Source organism: Stenella coeruleoalba (genome assembly GCF_951394435.1).
Source record: "Stenella coeruleoalba genome assembly, chromosome: 11".
Classification (NCBI taxonomy): domain Eukaryota; kingdom Metazoa; phylum Chordata; class Mammalia; order Artiodactyla; family Delphinidae; genus Stenella; species Stenella coeruleoalba.
Window position 1 is genome coordinate 16307210 of NC_137157.1, and position 17997 is coordinate 16325206.

The following is a 17997-nucleotide window of genomic DNA, read 5'->3' on the forward strand; positions in this document are numbered from 1 at the left end:
AAGAAAAAAAAAAAAAAAAAGGAACTGTATTGCCATGTAACTTAGGGTCTTTTGAAATGAACTGGGATGGCTCTGTTAATTTGCCGAGGATGCAAATTAGGAAGGCCCATGGAGTGTAGAAGGGGGGGTCTCTACAGTGACCATACCCTACAGAGGAGATTTGGATATTGAAGGGGGATTGGACTAGATGAACTATAACTTCTAACTTGCAGAGTTTGAGGGTTTTTTGATTTGGGAATTTGTGCTCCGCCCCCTCCAGTGACTTCTGACAGTGGGTTCATCTGGTAGGTACGGCTCCAAGATTGACATCTGTGCTTTGGAACACCACTGGGGACTGAAGAATGGACCGCAGTTAAGAGAACCAGGCTTGCGGAGTCCTTTGATGTCTTTGTGTTAGTTCACTCTTTCCTCTGTTCTCCTACCCCCATCCCTCAAGGGCACAAATGCAATCGCAAGTGTGGATTCTGCCAATGCAGATCCATAATAATCCTGGATTTGAGCCAGGCATGTCTTTGTTTGTTCTTCTTTCTTAAACTAAGATTTGCTGCCTGATAATAACAGCTGACACTTACATGTCTGCTGACTGCTGCACGCTGGGGTAATCCTCACAAGGAGGATAGAAGCTTCATTTTAACAGATGAAGAAACTGAGGCAACAGAAAGGTTAAGTAACTTGCCAGGGTCACTCACATGGGTAAATGGCAGGACCCGGATTTGCACCCAGGTAGCCTGGCTTCGGGAGTCAAGCTCTTAAGCTCTGCACTCTGTTGCCCGATGAAGCAGACTAGAATTTAGGGTTGACAAGATGGTCCTGAGCCATACCTCAGGGTCAGGCAGTGGCTAGAGCCAGAGGTGTGATGCCCACAAGTTTGTCTTTTCCACCCTAAGTGATAAGGGTGGGGTGAAACCATGTCACAAAGCCACCTGTGGGGATTCTCAGGAGAGGGAGACTAAGGCTGTTTTCACAGAGGGTGGGGTTTCTGTCCCTTCACTGTGCAAATTGGGGGAGCATGCTTTTTTCCAGAAGTTCACTGTGGAGGAGGGTGGAGTCCAATGGTTGGTCCTACATGGCGCCCTGATTCCTTCTCCCACACAGCCCCTCTATCCTGGTCACGTCCCCTGCCCTCCTAGGGTTTGCTATTGGTCTCCCCAGATGGCACTAATAAATGGTACTTGGCCAGCCTTTTTCATCTGCTCTTCCTCGGGCAGCTTATACACTTTCTTTCATTTCGTCTGCCTTCTGTGGAGTCCACTGCTGGCAATGAGTGGCCTTCTTGACTCTGGTTCTCCCGGGGCATGCCAGCCGACATCCAGAAAGAGTTTTGGTTTAAGAAAAGACAATGAGTGAACTAAAGAGCCTTTCAGTGTCCAAACCAGGAAGCACATTGGGTCAACTCTGACCAACTCACTGATGATGGGAGAGCTGCCAGTCTAGGTTAATTTTCTCACTCTCACTGCCCTGGGCTTTCAGACTTAAGGGATTAGAGGACCATTTTATGAAGGTCTAAGCCCATGAGGTGTCTGAAGTTTAGTTCTGGGGAGGGAACTCTTAAAGTATGAATCTTGTATTGACTAAATGACCCAATTAGGCTGCAGACAGTTCTTGCCAAGGAAAGATCACTCCATTTCTGAAATGAAAGAGAAAATGACTTTCTGGGAGGATCCTCCTGAACTTTAATAAGAGAGCACCCTGAGGAGTGGAACGGTGCTTCTATCTGAGGGCTTAGGAAAGGAATAAAAATGCTGCTAATGTGAGGAGGCCCTGCCGTGGAGCGAGTGGCAGCACCCTGGAAGTGATTTAGGAGATGGAGTCGATGGAAGGCAAAGGCATGAAGAGAATTCAGACTGGTCCATCCTAGGCTCTTGGCCTTTCACTTAAAACCAACGGACGAGTCTTCCTCTCTTGAGGTCCCATGTTAAGCAGAAAGAGAGCCTCCATTTTTTATAACCTGCTTCTCATGGAACGTCCTGTTAATTGATTCTCACCCTCTCCCTCCCCAAGCCCATTTTCTTCCTACATGGCCTCGTATTTGGCTCTAAATGACCAGTGGATGGTTGAGATCTCAAGATCTCCTCACTCATCGGCGTCTCTCCCAGGCCAGGCCACTGTTTTTATCGTATGCATTTTCTCAAGTTATACAAGTTGTGTTATGAACCCCAAGGGAGGGAATGGTTAGGAGTTGGGTAATTAGCGTGGTTGTGGAAGCCAGACAATCAGAAGGCAGAACTGGACCGTCAAACTGAACATCTGACGAAATTCAGAATTAATTGGGAGAAGTAGCTGTTACTATATAGCAGCCAATTCCCACTCTCCCTTGAAATGGAAAATAAACAGAAAACAAGAAGAATAATTCAAGTGGGTATCCGGGAAGAAGGCCCTTCTGCGGAACAGTAGAAGCAAAAGGAGAGTTCCACGCCTGTTTTCTCTAGGAATCTCCTCAGGCCCACTCAGGCTGCCTCACCCATCGTTCTCGCTGCTCATCTGGGGACTTAAAGTCTGTATCCCACAGGTTAGCATTTGATTTATTTTATAAGTACTAGTTTTATACAACTAGATAGCAACTCCTTGAGAACAAAGACCGTCTTGTGCTACATTTGTATCTCCTTTAACACATAGCAAAATGTTCAGGTAAATGCTTCAGATAGGCTGATAAACAAGCATTGTCAGAAAAGGGAGTGATGTTGGTTCTCCTTAATGAAGGAGAATCTTTACTGAGTATTAGGCAAGGAGAGTAAACCTATGATGGAGGAAAGTGGTGGGGAGTCATGGCGAGAATATAAGCTTTCAAGTCAGCCACATTTGGGATCAGATCCTTACTGGTTATCTGCCCAACAGACATGCATACAGAGGAGCATCAAAAGACACACACAAGAATGTTCATAGCAGCATGATTCGTAATGACCCTCACCTGGAAACAACCCAAATGTCTCTCACCAGTAGAATGGATAAGTTAGCATGACACACAAATTGGAGTACTCTACAGCAACGAGGGTGGACGATCTTTGACTACGTGGAATGGCATGGATTATTCTTACAAATATAATATTGAACGAATGAAGCCAGACGCGAAAGCATATACTGTATGCTGCATGATTCCATTTTTAGAAAACTCAAAGTCCAAAACGAATCTATGATATTGGCTTATATACATATCCTTGGGGAGATGGTTAGTGACCGAAGAGGACGTGCGGGGCGGGGGGGGCGCTGGCCACATTGTTTCTAGATCTGAGCGCTGGTCCTCTATTTAGGAAGTAGGGGTGATATTAATGTCTCATAGGATCGTTAGTATTGGATGTGACAATCCATGGCATGCAGTAGTTGCTCAGTAAGTGTTAACTACGGTGATTATGAATCAGCCTTCCAGGAGAGGAGAGATCACTGACTGGGGAGGCTCTTGGGGTGATGTGAGCCCTGCACTCTTTCATGGGTCCAGGATCCTGGCTGCCACCCTGTCCCTTGTTCCATATGTTTATTGTTCTTGGTGATGTTTGGTTGCGTGTCTGTCAAGCCCCTTGGGGGCCTTCAAGGCCTCTGTGTTTCATTCATAGTCTGTTGCTTCTTTCTCTTGTCTTAGTCCCTGGCACCTGTCCCCTCTGGGGGTCCCGCTTACGGCGCTCCTGTTCCCCCCTTCACTCATGTTGCTCCTTCTGCCGGGCTGACCTTTCCTCCCCTTCTCACCCTGGTAAAGATTTCTTCCAGTATCCCCAGCGCCATGCACGTCATGGGTGCTTTGTAAAGTTTTTGTGGCTCTTCTAGAAACCTGGGTCTGCACCACATGGACCTGGCCCCTGCGCTGCGGGCTGACTCAAGTTGAGCTCAGTTTCTATTCAGGGGTTTAATTTTCCTGGTAGGCTTGGCATGTCATGGGCCATAGTTTTCCCTACCATTCTGGAGCCAGCGGGCTTCTGGGTAGAACTGTCTGGCCAAGAGACACAGGCTTTCATTTTTCAGAAAGGAAACCCTTCCCAACTGGTGGAAAATAAGCTTTTGCTTAGTGACTAATAACAAAAACACAGACAAGATTTCTGGGCTTATAAATAACCAGTTGTAAAAGTACCCAAGGGAAGCAGCCCTTTTTGCCAGAAGAATGGCTGTGAGTGTTCCTGTCACCTGGCGGATAGGGACCTCACCGCGGGCAAGGAGTCGTGGGCCAGGGGTGCGGAAGCCGGTCATTCTTCAGGACGAATTCCCAAGGCCTTACTGTTATACATTATAAATCCTGGGCTATTCTGGAAAAATAATAGCTGATCTCTAAGGTTCTTCCTGCTCGAAAATCCTGTGATTCTGCGGAGCCACAGCATGTTTTAAAGAGTGATGCCGGCCGGGAGAGGAAAGTCATGGGGTTTTGTTTGCCAGAGCTGCCTAAGAGGCAGATGAAGTAATTATGAGAATAGCTCCCATTGACTGAGCAGTGGCCAGGGCACCGTGCTCAGGGTGCTAGGCCCATGAGCTCACTGAATCCCCCATTACCGTGTGAGGAAGTTGTTAGCCTCATTTGACTGATGAAGAGACTGAGGTTCAGAGTGGTTGATGTATATGGATAGCAGTATAGGGGCTAAGAGGGTGGAGTGTGCCATCAGACCGTGGGCCCAGGCCTCGAGCTTGCTTTGTGGCCGTGGCAGTTATTAACCTTGCTGTACCCAGGCTTTCTCATCTGTAGAACAGAGATACTCATAGGACCAAAGCCATAAGAAATAATGCATGCAAAATGCCATGGGTACAGTGCCTGCACATAGTAGGCCTTCAGTAAATGCTGCTGTTATTAGGAAGGGCTCAGGAAGCTTCATGTATAATACCACATAGCCTCCTGGATGAATCACTGATGCCCCAAGTCTAGAAATGTAGGGCTGCAACCAGGGCCTTGACCCTGACTCCAGCTGCTTCCTGCTGGAGGACTGGGGGATGGGATCTCAGAGCCAGGCCTGGCCCCGTGGACAGTTCTCTCGCCCGGCTGCCCACCAGCCCTACCAGCAACAGTGAGGCTATCGCCTTGTTCATCCATTGTTTCCCAAACTGGCTCCCAGTTAGTTCAGTAGGAGTACTGCAGTGGCCAAATCGCCCTGCAAAACTCAGAGTTAAAGAAACTAGGTTCTCCAAGGGGTGATCAAGTATTAGCATTTTCCAAATATTTTACCTATGTTTTACCATGGAACCCTTCTTTTCCTCCAGAATGTCTTGTGGGACTAGTGTTCCATGAAACATGCATTGGGAACTGTTCCCCAGCACCCCCTCCAAATGCAGTCAGCAAAGAGGCAAGAGTGAACAGAGGGGAGATCATTCAGAAGGGGGTGGCCGGGGACGTGAGACAGGTGGACAGGATCAGGCTCTATTTTAGAGGTAGGACCAGAAGGAGTTACTGATGGAGGCTGTTTAGTAAAACATTGGACATATTGAACTGTGTCAAACTGAATTGTGTTTATATCTCCTTGATACCAAGCTAGCCGGTTGGAAAGGGATACATCTGGTCACTGAAACAGTCCTTTGGTCTGCGTGCAGCCGGTGACCCACACCTTCTGAGGGTCACTGAAGGGGCCAGTGGCTTTGACCTCCTTCAAGGATGCATCAGACTCTTTGGGGGCGTGAGGCTCCGTGTTTATTTCCCTGTCGAAGTACTTTCCCTCTTCCTCCTCTGCCCTGACCCCACTGGTTTTTAAAATTAGAAAACCCACTGCCCTCTCCAGGACCTGTCACTCTTATCATTTTTAGAGGCTGAGCCATGCATCTTGAGGCAGCTTTTCCAGTTTCCAAAGTTTATTGTTAATGAAAAGCGCACAACAGGCTGAAATTCCTGGCAAGAGCCAAAGCTGCAGGGCACACCGAGGCCAGCAGATGCGGGAGCAGCCAATTTTGTTTTTGTTTTCTTTGCGGTACGTGGGCCTCTCACTGTCGTGGCCTCTCCCGTTGCGGAGCACAGGCTCCGGACGCGCAGGCTTAGCGGCCATGGCTCACGGGCCCAGCCGCTCTGCGGCACGTGGGATCTTCCCGGACCGGGGCACGAACCCGTGTCCCCTGCATCGGCAGGCGGACTCTCAACCACTGCGCCACCAGGGAAGCCCCTCCCTTCGTTTTATCAGAGAGGTTTGGCTTGACTTGAAGGAGCCAGAAAGGAACTGGAGGAGCCTGAGCTTCTAGCAGCCAGTGACAAGGTATGGGAGGACAGGGGACCCAGGCTGAGGGCACGTTCCAGTTCATCGAGTGTGTCTGGCTCAGTGCTAGGCCCTGGGGTCCCATAGTAGTGATACCAACAATAATAACTAACATTATTGAGTGTATGCCATAAGTACAAGCCCCGTTGTAAGCATTTCACGTACCTGATATCAATAAACCCTCCCAACAATTCTAGGGAGTACTTACTGATATTATTCACATTTTACCATTGACTAAAGTGTGAGGCACAGAGAGGGTACGCGATTCCCCCAGAGTCACACAGCAAGTAAGAGGGAGGTCTAGGAATCTACTTAGGAGTGTCTGATTCCAAAACTACAGTTTTTACCTCTCCAAGTCCAGACTCACAGTCTCGGCAGAGGAAATAAATATGTAAATCAGCAAATATATCCACACAGTTCGAAAGTGCTGTGTTGCAAGTATCCGTTATGAGAAGTAGAAGGGAGGCAACATGGGCATCAGATTTGAGTTCATCCTTGACTGATGAGTTGGAGTGTCCCTGGCGGGTAAGACAGGTGGGAGTAAAGGCAGAGGGCAGAGCATGGAGGTGGGAAACAGCAGTGTGTTTGTGTGTGATTGGGAGAAACAGTGAACAGTCTGGCATCAGTGGGCACAGGGGGCCTGACAGGCAGTGGAAGAAGCCGACGAGATGGAGGGAGGTAGGCAGGGGTCCTTCAGGGAAGGAGGGTCTTGGGTACCCTACCAACGTTTTTATACCACATCCCTTGGAAGGATGGATTTCAACACAATTATTATTTTGTCTTTGCTCAAAGGATGTCTTTTGGTAAAGCCCCAACTATAAAGCAGATAGCAGTGGAGTGGCTTTGGCTGGGGTGGAGCTGAGGACCTAGAGCCTGTCCTTCATGATCTCCCCTGACCTACCCCCAGGGGCATCTGCCTGGAACTCCTAGGACTCAGTCAAGCAGAGTTTGAGCATTACTGCTAGAGAATATCAGGTTGGGGGAGAGAGAAGCATTGAGTGCCATGTAGTTATTTAGTAGAATGGTCCAGAATGCATTTGTGAAGTTTTGAATTCCCTCATTGAATAAATATGAATTGAGCCCCTTTGCCAAAAGGCATTGAGTGCTGGGGATACGTCAGTGAATGAAATAAACCAACCCTCATTTAGATGCTAGTGAGGTAGACAGAATAAGTGCACAGACTAGATATGTAACAGGGCTAAAAGGGGTCCATAGGGCGTGTAGGACCTGGTGGCCACATTTGGAACTTGGGATTTTATTTTGAGTGAAATGGAAAGTCTGGAAGGTTTTGAGCAAAGAGACGACAAGTTTCGCCACCCGTTTTGGGGTCTGGGTAGCTGGTCCATATCAAATGGTTAATAAATGGTAGTCGTGTTTGTTGTTCCCCATCTACAGGGAGGCAGTTCTGGTGGGAGGCTCTTGTGGGAAATGAACCTGGTAAAGGGAGTAGTGGGGTCCTCAGAAGAGAGAGGCACATTCCCCGTGATATTACAGACGCAAGTCCAGTAACAGCAGCGATGGTGTCATTGCCCACCTGGCTGGGAAACTTGCCCATCTCCTCGTGACGCTGTGGACTGATTTGTTTGTCCAGCGACATCTCTGTTGTCCCCTCTCGCACGGTCTGTAGTTATTAGCGAGCTTGTCAGTTAAACAGGGTGTTTGTGTATCGCCGTTCCTCCCGCAGTGTTCGAGAACAAAGATAAGATTGTGATCATCATGGAGTACGCCAGCAAAGGGGAGCTGTATGACTACATCAGCGAGCGGCGGCGCCTTAGTGAGAGGGAGACCAGACACTTCTTCCGGCAGATCGTCTCCGCCGTGCACCATTGTCACAAGGTACGGCCGGCCCTACCACAGCTTTGCTCACAGACAGCTTTCATGGCATCACGTGATTCTGTTCATATTATGAAGGGGACATCTGTTCATAGTAGTATGTATGGAGAATTCATAAACCAGAAAGAAGAAAATCACCGTCACCCAGAATCCAGGGATAACCCACTATTGACATTTTTGTTTGTTGTTTTCCAATCTTATTCCCCCTGCTCCTCACATCTATTTTTCATTCAAATTTTTAATTTTGAATCATTTTAGATTTACAGCAGAGTTTCCGAGATAGCACAGAGAGTTCCCATGCACCTCTCACTCAGTTTACCCTAATGCTAACATCTTACAGGACTGTAGGACACTTGCTAAAATGGAGACACCCACATTCATTTATTGCTATTAACAAAACTCCAGATTTTACTCGGATTTCGTGAGTTTTACACCAGTGACCTTTCTCCCTTCCAGGATGCAATCCATATGCAATCAATGTGGTACACATTGCATGTATTTTTACATTTCTGTCTTGCTTTTTCACTTAGGATTTTAATCTAAACATTTTCCTATGTTACTGAAAAGTCTCTGGAATGATTGTGATTGTTGGACACTTAGGCTGGTTCTAATTTCTGGTTATTAGAAATAGCGATTGACGTCTTTGTACATTAACCTTTTTTCTCTCATTTGAATAATTTACTTAAGAGAAATTCCAGAAGTGCAATTAGCAGGCCATAGGTTCCGAACTTTTCTATGCCCTGGTTTCTTTTCCTTGCGTAGGTTATATCCACAGAGGTTACATACACACATGTACAATTTTATTGCAACACAACTAATGGGATGTGCTCTTAATCCAGCCAGTTTAGCTACCCTTGGTCTCTGGAGAAGGGAATGAAGTACACAGATAGTTCCAAGCCATACTTCGACAAATTATTATTTATCATTTTAGTCCTGATTTCCATCCCATTCATACTTTGCACACCTGGAACAGTCCTCCACTTTGAGGACAGTAGTGACTTGAACCCAACATGCCATCCAAAATAGAGTCAGCTTCTTCATTTGAATGCTTGCAGCACGGGGCCTTCTGGTTTGTCAAATACGCTGCTTAACTGAGAACGACTCTGGAATGATCATCTTCTAATTACTTACAATCTAAAACCCTTCACCCGTGTGGACATTACTTAACTTCTCTCTGCTGACTCAAAAGGCACTGATGATTCAGATCGCACAGTGTTTTGTATTTTATCATCAGGCGTCATCATAAAGCACCACAGATCCTGTCTTCATTATTTGAAGTGTGTGAAGCTTGGCTTTTGTATGAATGGGGCTTTAGTGTGCTCATTCCGTCTTATGAAAACTGGGAATGCAACAGTGTAAACCAAACTACTCCCAATATTTAAAATTAAACAAAATCAGCTACCTTGCATTCCGTTATCTTTCCTCCAGGAGCCCTGGTTTGTGCATTTCTGAATCCCTGAAGGTTTGGGTTAGAAAGAGTGGTAGAAATACATGTTTTCACCTCTCCAGTCTCAGTGTCTTTAGAGATACTAGGAACTGTCAAATAGAAAGGAAAATAAGCAATAAAGTACTAGCTGTGAACATGCAGATTCTGAACTAAAGAAATCCTGAATGAAAGACAAAGAATTCCTAGCCAGTTGGTTTTCTTGAAAGGGCAGCTTCACTTGCCAAGGTCCTTTATGCTGAATGATGTTAAAAACGTCCTCCCAGCCCCAATAGCTGGTTCTTTCAGTTCCTCTTCCCCTGCTCACCCATCCCCTTAAAAGATCACGGGGTTTTGAAAAGCATTGAGCAGGACAGTTGTTACTGCTGTATAGACCAACAGCCTGGTGGTTAAGGACTTCTTTTCACCATTCAGCTGGCTGTCTGCCTGCTTGTCACTGGGCTCCTCTGCCAGCTTTGCCAGCATTTGCTTGCATGGAAAGGTCCCACCGTATGGCGGCAGCTTGCTTTGGTCTCAGTGGCCTCTCCCACCTTCACCGTTCACTCCACACTGAGTCTTGCCCAGCAGAGAGGAACCTTGCCTCCAGCTGCTTAGGAAATAACCCTTGGGAATGCTTCTGTTTTCCTCAGGACAGATCTGCATGGTTTCCTGGGTCAGAACAGATTGAGCCAGGCACTGGGGAGACAGGTAGACAGACAAGACAAGCAAGGTCTGTGAGCCCCACATTCTGAGTCCCCAGCAGAGAAATCTGCTGCTTCCCTGGGAATCGCATCACAGACAGACAATGTTTGCCACTGCCTGGGACTATACGGCTTTCACACAGTGGAATTACATTCCGACAAAGAATCCCCCCCGCTGTTTTACAGGCTCTGGGGGAGAATGGATTCCTGTCATTTTTCCCTTAACCACACAGCAAGTGACTAATGCTCTCCTGTCGCTGGTGCTGTGCTGGTCGCTGGCAGGGAGCTTCATGACAGTGAGAGAGGCCCTGAAGGATGGGGGTGAAGACCACCGGCGCTGACGCATTTCTTTAATCTGTCAAAGATTTCCCTTTGCTCACTCTCCTCCTTCCTCCCCCTCTCCCACTTTCTCTCTCATCCCAACTGCTCCCATTCAATTCCCTGCCTGTCTTCTCATTTCAGAATGGTGTGGTCCACCGGGACTTGAAGCTGGAAAATATACTGCTCGATGACAACTGTAATATTAAGGTAAAGCTCTTGCCTCATTGATTGATATGCCAGACCTGGGGATTACAGCTGGTTGAAGGCTTACACTCTGCTCCAAGCTGCAGCCTACGAATAAGGCGGCCACTTCCTTCCCGGCAGGCGGGTGGGGAGAATCACTGTGTTTGAGCCCTCAGTTCAGTTCCAGTGGTTGAATTCACTCAACAAGCATTTATCGATCTCCAGCTACATGCCAGACATTGTCCTAAAAGTTGACTAGAATACAGTCCCTGTCCTCGGGAAGCTCATAGTCTGTAATTAGCACCATCAAAATACTTAACAACAATAACCTAGTGCGTTTGTGTTTCATAGCATCTTTGCCCGATATCACTTAAATTCAATCTTCACAGCAATCACGAGATAGATACTGTTATTTACATCATTTCACAGATAGGGAAACTGAGGCACAGAGCCGTTAAGTAACTTTCCTGAGATAACACAGTGGTAGGTAGTGGAGTTGGGGTTTGAGCCCCTGTCTCTCTGACCCACTGAGCCCAAGTTTGAACCATCCTGCTGGAATTTGCCTGCAGGCCCGCAATTTATTATCTGTCCCTGCCACTTCTCTGTCACTTCCACCCCCTGTCTCCTCACCCGCCCCCCGCCAGCTGTGGAACTGGGAAGCCGACTGAAATGGTGGCGGTGGTGGCTTTTGGGAAAGAACATGCCAGCAAGTGATGGGGTTGACTCTCACGGGGAGTATTAACGCGGGCTGCTGACGGAGCTAGAGAAAGCTCTCCTGGCCGACAGGGTTCAAGTGCCCCCTGCAGAGCACTCCGAATGGCCTTTTGATCATGGCTGCAAAGTAAGCAAATACGGTTTCAAAATAAACTGGAGCTTGCCACATGGGTTTCATTATGAAATGGCCTTAGTACTCCCAGCACCAGGGGTCCCTCTCATTGGCCGCCGGTGACGTTAGTGCCTCATCCCTGGTCCCTGGACCAAGCATGGGAGTGACCTTGCATCATCCCCTTTTTTTGTTGTTGTTGCTTTCCGTTGAGGGAGTGCATCACAGGGAGGTGTTTCCTTGCTGGGACGGTTGGAGTTGCTTTGGTGTTTGCATTCTGGTTGCAGATCACGGTGGCAACCATTAGTCACCATCGTCCTTTGAGAGGCCCCTGGAAGCCACATCCGGGTGACCTCTTGTTTTTTTGTGAGAGGTTGACCGTGATCACATATTTCTCCGTAGCCCACAGAATAAGGAGGAAACAGTCGGTCAAATTAGTCTTTCTAGGAACAGGAAGTGAAATCTCAGGGTCTCTCCGTTTCTGGCAAAGTGGTTGGATTATTCCAGAAGGAGCAGTGGCTGCAGAGTTAGAAAATTCCGTCCTGTGTGGTTTACTAGCTGTTTGACATCGCGAGAGCCACTTAAAACCCTGTTTCCTCAGCCATAAAATGGGGAGAGGGTAATGCCCACGGGCTTGTTTTGAGGACTGAACAAGATGCTCTGCCTCTGGCTTTGTCTAAGCACAGTGCAGTGAGTCAAGGTTAAGAGCGGTGGCTTTGGAGTTGCGTGGCCTGGGTTTGCAGTGCAACCCTGCCCCTTACTAACGGCAGTGTTTTAGATTAATTATTCACATATCTAAGCCTCAGTTTCCACATCTGTCTAGTAAGGATGCCAGCCCTGGACAGTCAGTGACAAATGTGAGGATTTTAGACAATATGTGGTCAAAGCACTTAGCACTCACCTATTAATATCCAAGGCCCCAGCTGACAAGGCTGGCCATTGCAGAGGGCACTGAACAGGAAGTGAGCTCTCTGAAGGGGCTGGGGTGCGGTGGTCAGGCCACGGCTAGAGAATTGGGTTCTGGTCTGAGGGGCACATTCTAAGGGTTTGTGTCATCCACCCTGGTAACTTTCTCTGCAGAGTCTTCCTACCACCTGCCCCTGAGCTCTCAAGACGAAATGTGGTCTTTACAAGGCCTGGAATGTGAGCCTGTCACTTGGGGATCGGGTTCTGTGGTACAGCTTGACCTCATGGTCCCATGATGTAGTCCCAGAAGTGATAAGGCACATAGCTTCCTACGGAGTCATAGAATTCCCCGATGGAAGAGAAGAATGGTCACCATTCTGAAAGCAATTGTGCGGGGAACAATGGGCAGGAGCCTGGGAGAACGGCTCATTTGCATAAAGCACAAGGGCAATGATGGGGGCCTCCCAGCTCCCAGGACCAAGTCCTTCATCCCAGGGTCCCTAACCATTAGGTAGGGAAATAACAGATACATAGAACATTATAAAAAGTAAGGTTGGGTCCTTTTTCCTTAGGATTCTGAATCCTTAAGAATGTCTACTCCTGGCGTTTACCAAGGTAACACGCGCGCGCGCGCGCGCTGCGCTGCGCGCGCGCAAACCTCCCCTTTCTCTGACGCTGTTCCTTCCTTCTGCTTGTTCAAGGAATCCTACGAGGATCTGAGAATCCTAGAGCTTGAAAGAACCTTGAGGGTCATTTTCCAACCCCTTGTTTTCATGATTATGGCCCAGAAAGTCTAAGTGATGTGCCTGCGCAAGGTCGTACACAATGAATCAGTATGTCATTGTGTCTTTGTTTCCTTGGAATGCGGCACAATGCTTGTCACACGCCGCCGTAAGTCGGTACTCTAAGCTATTCGATTCTGGAGTGAAGGGGTGACAGCCAGGATTAGAACTCACATGTTTGACTTCCAGGCAGATTCTCTTTATATCGTCTTACACCCACTTCCAAGGTTTTTGAAAATGTGTTTCAGCTGCTGTTGATCTGTCTTCCGGCTGCATATGCTCAACTCTTCCTGACTCAGCATTTTGCTGGAAACATATTTAGAAAGGGCACTCGTAGCAAAGGCAGGCAGACACATGGCCACAAGCTGGCCTCCATGCTCAAGAGAGTCCATGTCATCAGTGTCTGCACCGGGGGACCACTGACCCTGAAGGCCTGTTACCAACCAGCAGAGTATGAGCAGTGAGGTGCTTCTCAAAATGTGGGTCCATGTTGCGTATCTCGAGGGTGGAGGGCTTTTGCCCAGAAGACCTATAAAAATGCTACTGGTCGAAACTTGTCGCTGCAGTTTTGGTGTGAGCCATGGCTCTTGTTCCTCTCCCCTTCCCTGCCTGATGTTGATTTGCAAAGAGCGCATCTGGCACTGGGAATTATTTTTCTGGCCACTGTGCGAGGGTGTGGCTTCTAAAAATATTCACACAGTCGGTCGGCAGAAAGAATGAGAGCAATGTGCTTCTTTGGGTTGCATTCCGTACTTTGCGGAGAAGCATGTCTACTAAAATAGACACCCAGCACAGCATTAATTTGCAATTAATAAAAATGGGCCAGATTCACATCCCACTCTCTGGGAGAATGGAATGCTGACAATTCCCATAGACAGCTCCTGTAAAAGTGCCTGACAATGAGAAGAGGGCCAGGCACCAGGGTCAGCAGACCTCCACAAAGAGGGCTGGGAATTTGGTGAGCTCCCGGGGCTCAGAGTAGAGGGACATAGGGGAAATGGCCCGTTGCCCCTGATGACAATGGAAATGCCTGCTGCTGTGGATAAGAAGAGCAGCTTTGAATGGCCAGGGCTAAGTCAAGATGGAAACCCCGAGGCTTAACAAGGCCAAGAAGGGCAGCTCAGGGTACAGGCCTCTGGGCTTTGACTATATGAATGTGAGGATGCTGCAGTCATGCATTAATGAATCCATTCATCTGTTTGTTCATTTGTCCACTTACGTGTATGTGCGTGTATACATACCTATCCATGAATGCCTGCATTCACTCTTCCATTCCTGCACTTATCCATTCAGCAAATTGAATACCTCCCGTGAGCACTATTTATTTGACCACAAATATTTACTGAGTTCCTACGGTGTACCTGGCATGGTGCTGGATGCTGGGAATTTAATAGTGAACCAGATGGCCAGGTCCTTGTCTTCTTGGAGCTCAGAATCTAGCTGTTGTTAAACCAGCAGTAATAATGAGCCGTGGGAAGGATACAGAGGTGAATGAGGAGGGTAAGGTACCTGTCCTAATGGACTTAGAATTCCAGTTGGGGACACAAGCAATAAACAAATACGTAGTGTAATTCTCTGGAGGTGATGAAAATCCATGCGGGATGAGTATGGGGAATGACAGGTGTTATTTGAGCTATAGGGGGTGGGGGGTGGGGGGCAGTCAGAGAAGCTCCCTTGCCTAGGACACAACTCCTCAAATCCACTAGACTTTTTGGCCTTTGCACACACAGTTGCCTCTGCCTGAAATGCTCTTCCTACTGCTCTTTTCCTACCCCTCCTTAGAGTTTCAGCTTGAAGGCCTCTTCTTCCAGGAAGCCTTCCCTGATCCTCATCTCTTAGGCCCAGGTGACTCTGCTGTGTGCCTCATAGTCCCTTTGTAATCTGTCGTGGAAGTGCTGAGGAGGAAGTGGTGGGTCTGAACTATGGGCAGATCAGAAAGCTTTTGCCGAGGCAGTGGCGATTGAACTGGGTTTTGAAGGATGGCTAGGAGTTTGATAGAAAGGGATGTGATGATGGGCTTCCAAGGGGAAGGAGCAGCAAGCACAGGAGCAGGGCAGGGCATGGAGGCTAGACAAGGAAAGTAACCTTTTTGGAGCCCCTGCTAGAAGCCAGAACCCTGTGGCAGACCTTCCACACGCCTTATTTCATTTGGTTCTCAGAATGTCTCCACTGGGGTGGGTCTGATTACCCCCATTTTACAGATGAGGAAGCTCCTGCAGCTAATAAGCAATGGGGTTGCCTTACAAACCTAAGGTTATTTGACTCCAAAGACCGGGCACCTGATAAATTCTCTACTACACCCACCCAGATTTGCCCTAAATCCAACAGAGCATCCTCACACTCACAAGGGGAGGCCACTTTTTTCATCCTTGCTTCAGCTGGCCTTACCTTGTATATAGGCAGCCTGCAGACAGCTGTCCCTGGGGGAGACTCTCCAAGTGCTGATGGTGGCCATGGCCAGGTTGCCTGAGTCACCGTGGCCAGAGTAGCCATGCGGGGCTGCCAGGGTCGAATGAGCTGGGTGGTTGTGTGTTCGCGTCCCCTGAGAGGCTGCTTCTTGGAGGTACCTCAGTGAAGAGCTTCCCCAGATGGCTTGGGATCCGTTATTTCCCATCTCTCTCGAGAGGAGGTGTAACCTTAGATCTGACGATACAAGCTGACCCCACTCACTTTTGCTCACCATTTCACTCCGTACCTTCACTTCCTGACAACCTGAGCGAGGCTGTCACGGGAAAGCCACAGCAATGAACTCCAGGGCCTGACAGAGCTATGGAGTGTGTCTTTCTGGAGAGTGACACAGAAAGCCCCGTCTCCTCCTCAGCCACCCGAGAACACTAAATCCCCTTAATGTGGAGCTTTACAGCCAGTGCAGCTCTTCACCCACACCTCAGGCCAGCCGCTTTCCTGCCCTGGGCCTCAGCTTCCTCATCTGCAAAATGGAGATAACAGCGGAACCCTGCTCATTGGGTTGTTAGGTTTTAATATACGTAGTGCTCACAGAACAATGACTGGCATGTAGCAATGCTGCTGTTATTATTATTATCTCATTTAATCTGAGTTTGCTTTTCACAACACCGTGTGGTCGAGGCTATTGCAATTCCCTTTTCCAACAAAGGAAACTGAGACTCAGGTGAAAGTAGTGATCGCTTAACATTGACCGAAGGCCTACCATGTGTAAGGCGTGGGTCAAGGCACGTTCCATCTATCAATTCATTTGATTTCGTATCTGCCCTGTGAGGTAGGTTACATTAGAATCATCACCCCCCGCCCCCATTTTACAGTTGAAGGAACACAGGTTCAGAGTGACGGACGGGCAGCGAATCCCCTGGGGACCGTGTGGCAACGCAGATGCTGACTCAGTAGGTCTGGGGTGGGGCTCCCAGCTGGTGCTGATGTTGCTGGTCCAGCTGGTAGAAGGCGAGGCCAGGATCTGAACGCAAACCCAGCATCCCTTACTTCTCCTGTCGTATGGTGCAGCCTCTCATGCTGGACGTGCTTATTTCGGAAATGAATGGTAGTCATTTCTCTTGGGTCTTCGGTGGGCATTGGCTCTGCGCAAACAATTGTTAAGTAGACCAACCACCATCGTTATCCTACCGGCTGTAGTTTATAGAGTCAGCCAGTACCAGGACTCTTCCAGGGGCTTTACGTGCATGTCTTCAATCCTCAGAACAGCTTTAGAGGTGGGTTCTATTATTATTCCCATTTTGCCCATGAGGAAATTGGTGGCAGTTCCCACCCATGATCTAGCAGTGCCAAGTCCAGGGTTAGCCCCAGGTGCTTCTGGCTCCACAACCTCTGATCTGTGCAGTGCACTTCCTGTCAGACACTGCAAATGACTGTCAGACCGTTGCTTTTATTATCATCCACATCAGCATCCTTTCCCAGTGGTTAGTCATCAGCAAGCTGGCTGAGCTCGCAGGGATTATTCACAGTGATCCGAGGTTAACCCCCTTTTAAAAAAATGGTGGTAAAATCTATGTAACGTAAAGCTTAACCATTTTTAGGTTTTCGGTCCAGTGGCATTAAGTACATTCACATTGTTGTGCAACCATCACCGCCACGAATCTGCAGAACTTTTGCATCTTCCCAACCAGACACTCTGTGCCCATTCACCACTAACTCCCCGTTCCCCCCTCCCCCAGCCCCTGGCAACTGCCCTTCTACCTTCTGTCTTGATGAACTTGACTCCGCTAAGTACCTCACATAAATGGAATTCTATAATATTTATCGGTTTGTGTCTGGTTTGTTTCACTTAGCATAATGTCTTCAAAGTTCATCCATGTTGTAGTGAGGTTAATTCTTCTGAAACGTGAATAATCACTTGCCACTTTGTATAACTCTGATTTTCATCCAGCAGGGCACACCTGTAGAAAGGTTTGAAAACAACAAAAACTCTAGAAATTAAGGACATGAGTGTTGATATCCTTTTCAGAGTCCAGGCTGAACTGAATAGCCCAGTGTGAGGACAGAGGGTGGTTCTGAACGGGGCAGGGCAACAGCCCATCACCAGCAAAGTGGTTACCTTTCTCCAAAGGTTACCAGTGTGTCGGCAAAATACAACTTTGAAAGCAAAGCTGGATGCCTCGTTGGTGGAGTCACCCTCGATACACAACTGATGTTCTGTTACAGAGAATCGTACAGAACCCAATGTTCACGTAGCTGTTCTGTCTGTGACCTTCAGCGGAGCTTCTTAAGTCCTGTAACCTTCAGTTGCTTCACTTACAGAGCGAGGGGCAGGATTAGTTCACCGCTTACGACTCTTCCAGGTTGGAACCATTTCTGGGATTCCTTTTTGTTTTATTATGTTTAAAATCATTATTTCCCAAATTTCCCAAATGTCTTTTCTTTTGTTCTCTTCATGGATTTTGCCTTTTCC

At 48.0% G+C, this 17997-nt stretch overlaps 1 protein-coding gene across 1 annotated transcript in view; it reads left to right on the top strand.

Annotated features, from left to right (window-relative positions):
• The window catches only part of NUAK1 (NUAK family kinase 1), a gene marked incomplete at its 3' end in the record, with an annotated part of 65780 nt that overhangs the window by 38142 nt on the left and 9641 nt on the right, over positions 1-17997 (top strand). The window contains exons 3-4 of the mRNA XM_079937060.1: positions 7831-7982; positions 10566-10631. Of these exons, the coding sequence (XP_079793186.1) occupies positions 7831-7982; positions 10566-10631 (218 nt within the window). The remainder of the gene's footprint in view (positions 1-7830; positions 7983-10565; positions 10632-17997) is intronic.